The 5,090-nt window shown below is 41.9% G+C and overlaps 1 protein-coding gene across 1 annotated transcript; it reads right to left on the reverse strand.

Annotated features, from left to right (window-relative positions):
* Positions 1 to 1,674: 1,674 nt before the first annotated feature.
* Positions 1,675 to 4,812, reverse strand: gtf3c3.S (general transcription factor IIIC subunit 3 S homeolog). Its single transcript, XM_018254908.2, has one exon. It carries the CDS (start codon positions 4,669 to 4,671, stop codon positions 1,795 to 1,797), a length of 2,877 nt encoding a protein of 958 aa, XP_018110397.2. The 5' UTR covers positions 4,672 to 4,812; the 3' UTR covers positions 1,675 to 1,794.
* Between the last annotated feature and the right edge of the window lie 278 nt (positions 4,813 to 5,090).

Genomic DNA, 5,090 nt, shown 5'->3' on the forward strand with positions numbered 1-5,090 from the left:
GCAGCCTAACTACATAGTGATAATGCTGACCTTAAACGATTTTTTTAAAACTTGACCCAGCAACACTGCAATACCCTTGCAATAAGCATACTTTCATCCAGTGCAGCTACAGCTTATGGCAATGAAACACATGGCAGGTGATTAGATTTAGGATACATACCCATAGACTCATTAGGATTTCTGCATATGAGGCACATACTCCACCAAGGAGTTAAAGAAGTGAATAGGAGCCAATGTCATTGGTCATGTAACTTAAAGGGGTTGTTCACCTTCCAAACATCTTTTTCAGTTCAGTTGTTTTCAGATTGTTCCCCAGAAATAAAGACTTTTTTAAATTACTTTCCATTATTTATTTTTTTACAGTTTTTCCAAATTCTAAGTTTAAAATTGAATGTTCCTGTCTCTGGTGTTTCAGTCTGGCAGCTCAGTAATTCAGGTTAGAGTCCTGCGCGGAACCAATTTGTTAAACCCGACCCGCATGCTACCCGACCGGGCAGTAACTTATCTGCAACCCGATCCGTGAAATCATTAGAAGTAGGCGTGATCAGAAAAAAAGGAGTAAAACTTGCTATTGAGAAGACCTGCAAACCCGGAGATCCGCCAACCCGCTGCCAAAACTTGCAGCTGCAACTAGGGTTGCCACCTGGAGGGTATTTTACCAGCCTGGCACGTAAAAATTATGGTTGACCCCAATGTTATTAATAGGGAAAAAAGATAAATATATAGGAAGGCCAGTATTTTTTCCAGAAAAAGTGGCAACCCTACCTGCAACCCTCAGGGTACCGCAGGTTTTTGCAGGTACCTGACCCACTGCAGGACTCTAATTCAGGTGCAGATTCTGAACGGTTACAATTTTGCAACATTTAGTTGATACTTGTTTCAGTGGCATCTCTGGAGTATTAGCAACTATTGTATCAATTCTAACAGCTGCCTTTAATGAAACTCAGGGATTCTGTTCAGCAGGGACAAAGATAACAAATGTATCAACTAAACAGTTTACAGGGTCGGCGACCCCCCGCCCAGAGCTGCTTTAGAGGGGGAAAAATGATACTTTACACTTAAATATTAGAAAAACGGTGACAAAAATTGAAAGTAATTGGAAAAAGATGTTATTTCTGGTGATCTATCTGAAAACAACTAGTTGTTTGAAGGTGAACAACCCCTTTAATGTCACTTGCACAAAATGCTGCACAGTGGCTACTCTACCAGCTAAAAAAATCTTTGGCAGAATAAAACAACAGGGCAAACAGAAAAGCATCCAAGGCAGACCTCCCCCCCCCCCCAATTGTAAGATGCTTGCTTACAGATCCCGATACAAAGAGTTACAGGAGGCAGTAGAGGTATGTCCCTAGGGTTTATCCCCACCTAGTGTTGCACCCTGTGCATTCTTCTGCCAGACCCTAGTTTCTGCCCTGGCCACGTGCAGTAGTCCTAAGAACAGACTGAGAAAATCTAACGTGAGTACAGATTTAGACAATGTGCTGACCTCATCCCTTATTTAATGGAGCAAAAACATTGCATACATATTTTTGTGAAATTTTTGGCAAAAAGCATGCTTTAGTATATAATTTTTCTACATAATTAAAAATGTACAATTTAAGCCTTGGGTGCCACCAACAGTAGATTAGTAAATTAATTTCCTTTGTTGTGCAATGAACATTTTCACAACCATGATTATTTTCATGAAGTGCTAAACTTTATTTACATATTAACATATACCCCCCACACACATATAAACAAATTTTAACTTATTTGTAATGCTGCTTTCTGACATATGAATCAGCTGAAAAAAAGTCACACCACACAATACTGATACAAAAGTCTGCGGGCTATTTCTGGATTGCCACTGTTCTGGTAAATGAGTGATAAATTAAAGGCACTGTCTCTTCTAAGGTCTAAATGGTCCTCTTCCATTCCTTCAAGTTGAAGAGGTGGAAGCTCAAGAGCTTGCTTGTAGTAATGAATTGCGAGATGAACAAGGCCAATTTGATGCAAAGCACGGCCCAAGTTATAGTACGACTCCTGACACGAACCACGTAGTTCAAGATATCGATTAAGGAATGAAAAGCCTTGTACCAATAGAGCATGCCTTTTTAGCACAAACTTTTGGGATGCCATGTGAACAAAAGTTAATCCTATACAAAGACTATGCAGAGGATCAGTCATCTCTATTCTGAAGGCTTGGACATACTGAGCAAGTGCATGCTTAAAGCTTCCAGAAACAAATGCATTGTGCCCACTAAGAACACACAACGCAAGATTGGAAGGGTTTTTCAACATCAACCTTAAACAAAAACGGTGATGCCTCACATCCTGTGAATGCATTGTTATTTGATTGAAGATGTTCCAAAGCTGTGGCCTATTTACATTTTCCATTAACATTATTCTGATGTAGTTATAAGCTTTTCTAAAATTCTTGTCAAGAATAGCAGCAGAAAGGCCAAAATATTCCAACTCCTTCCTTTTCACACGGTCATCATAAAATGAATAATACTCCAATGAAGAATCGACAAGCAATTCTGCTTCCTTAAACCGAGTAAGGTCACACAAGGCAAAAATTGACTTTAAAAGAAGACTCCACCAGTCATCCTTCGTTAAAACACTAGTAAGTACAGTAAAAATGGATTTTCCGTCACAGCTTGCAGTATCCTGGTCATCATTGGTAGACATTTTATCTCTAGACACTTTGAGAAGGTATAAATGTCTCTCTCCGGATTTTGAACTTGAGATCAAACAAACCTGTGCCCGACTCATGGCAATTTTTAAGAGCATAGCAAGCATGGTGAGTAGTGTATCCACATAATCATATAATTTACCCTGAGAAAAAAGAAGAGTAGAACGATGAAGTAGTAGTTTAAGTTCCTGCTGTGCGGCATTGGAATCCTGGGCTAAGGTATCTGGATCATACATTGGCTCTAAAGCTTCTAATGCTTTCTCTGGTTGTCCGAGTTGCTGTTGGAGAGTAGAAAGTGATATTCTAGCATCTAGATGAAGAGGTGCCATGTCCACAACTTTGCTATAACTCTCAGCAGCTTTCTCCATGTGCCCCAAAGCTTTCAAACAGTCTGCATGTCGAAGCCAAACAACAGCTAGGTTGTATTTTTCAGAGCAAACAAGAGCACTGAGAAGTGGTAATGCAGAATTGTATTCACCAGCATCAAGGAAGGCTTCGGCAACATCCAGATACAAATCGCCCACTTCCTCTGGATTCTGCTCCATAAGGAAGGTCAGTAATGGATACACTGGCTCAAGTATGTTGAGATGAATTAAGCACAACATCATTTTGACTGAAATATCAATAGGAACTCCGTCCGGCATATTGCATACTACAGATTCAGCACTATCCAGTAAACCTGTGTCGCTTTTACTTAAAGTAATGCCGGAAAACTGCGTTATAACGTCAAGGGCTTTATCGTACTGTTTATTAGAGATGTACAACTCGGCTGCAATATTGACATCTTCTATGGCAACAAGGTTTTGGTGTTTAGCAAGAGCTTCCTCGATTGTGCCAATGGCAGATGCTATATCATTCGTTTCATAATAACTTTTGGCCATATCTCTCGCCAGCTGCATAAAGCGCTCCCCGTCAGAAGGCGATAAGAGATTGAGGATGCGTCGGTAGCCGTCCATAGCCAGTTTATGTTCTCCGATTTGTTCATACAAACTCGATCTCTCCCATAAATAGCGTATATTTGTTGGGTTATATTTGAGAGCTTTGCCATAGCAAAAGATCGCTTGCTTGATGTTGTCTTGCTCCAAAGACATCTCTGCCAGCCTAACCCATTCTTCAGTGTTGCTAGGATTCAGGTGGGCGGCGATCAGTTCAAACTGCAGAGATTTCTCCATGTCGCCCTGATCTTCGTATATCATAGCAAGGGTTGAAAAGGGCTCGTAAGCAAGGGGGGCTTGCCGGATGATCTCCATGCACATTAAAATGGCGTCTTCGCTCTCACCCCGCGCAAATCGAATATTGGCTTCACCCATGAGACCTCTCAGTGCTCTGGGGAGTTTACTACGGGGCCTTTTCTCCCTCATCATCTTTTTGTTTTCTCTGTTAAGTTCCATTTCCAAGGCAAAGACATCTCCAGCAGATGGAGGCTGAACTTGATGTTCTCCACGTTCATCCTCCTCCCCCTCCTCCTCCTCCTCGTCGTCATCATCATCATCATCCCCTGTTCTGTCACCTTCTCCAATCATGGAGGCAAATGCTCGGTGGACTGACTTACTAACACCGTCTGAAGTTTCCTCTTCGTCCTCATTTGATTCGGCAACGTCCGAGCGCTTTGTCCCGGAGGTGGAGGGTACATTTTGATCGTCTGTATCACTTGCTGTGGAGGCACCAGGCAATACCTCAGCAGCGAGCCTCTCTTCGCGTCTTTTCTCAAACTCTTCGAAGGATATTTTGCCTTCCAAGTAATCAATGAGTTCAGGGCTGAAGCCAGACATCTTATCTGCTAAGTCGCAACCATCCGCAAAAGAATTTAACGTAGCGCTTTCCTGTACGTACGCCGTGAGGTAAACCGGAACTAATCTGAACTTGACCAATAGCGCGTTAGGATTATTGATTGACAGCTTCTTCAACCAAAGAGAAAGTGTTCTTGAATATCGCGCGGCAGCCAATCGGTTTTTTTCGTAGTGCTGAAAGCGAAATACGATTGGAGGAGCCAACATGGTTTATAAGAGTTGTACACAGTGAATATGAGGTCTGAGCAGACGTAACTTGTACACATTCACAGCTTCCATTGGCAGCTCTACTCTCCAGTTAGTAATCTCCTTCTCCGCAGAACCCCTCACTGGCTTCTGTTGGGCTGTTATATGTCTAGGATTTCCCATGCCTCCCCCTAGTTACAGGAGTTTTGTCATGTAATTTTTACACTGTTTACACTGCAAATAATTCACTCTACCATGTAAAATGTCATTCCTGACCCGAGTGTATTTGTTTTTTAGTTGTAATATTGGTGTGTAGGTGCATCTCAGGTCATTTTGCCTGGTCATGTGCTTTCAGAAAGAGCCAGCACTTTAGGATGGAACTGCTTTCTGATAGGCTGTTGTTTCTCCTACTCAAAGTAACTGAATGTGTTGCAGTGGGA

Source organism: Xenopus laevis, chromosome 3S (genome assembly GCF_017654675.1).
Source record: "Xenopus laevis strain J_2021 chromosome 3S, Xenopus_laevis_v10.1, whole genome shotgun sequence".
Classification (NCBI taxonomy): domain Eukaryota; kingdom Metazoa; phylum Chordata; class Amphibia; order Anura; family Pipidae; genus Xenopus; species Xenopus laevis.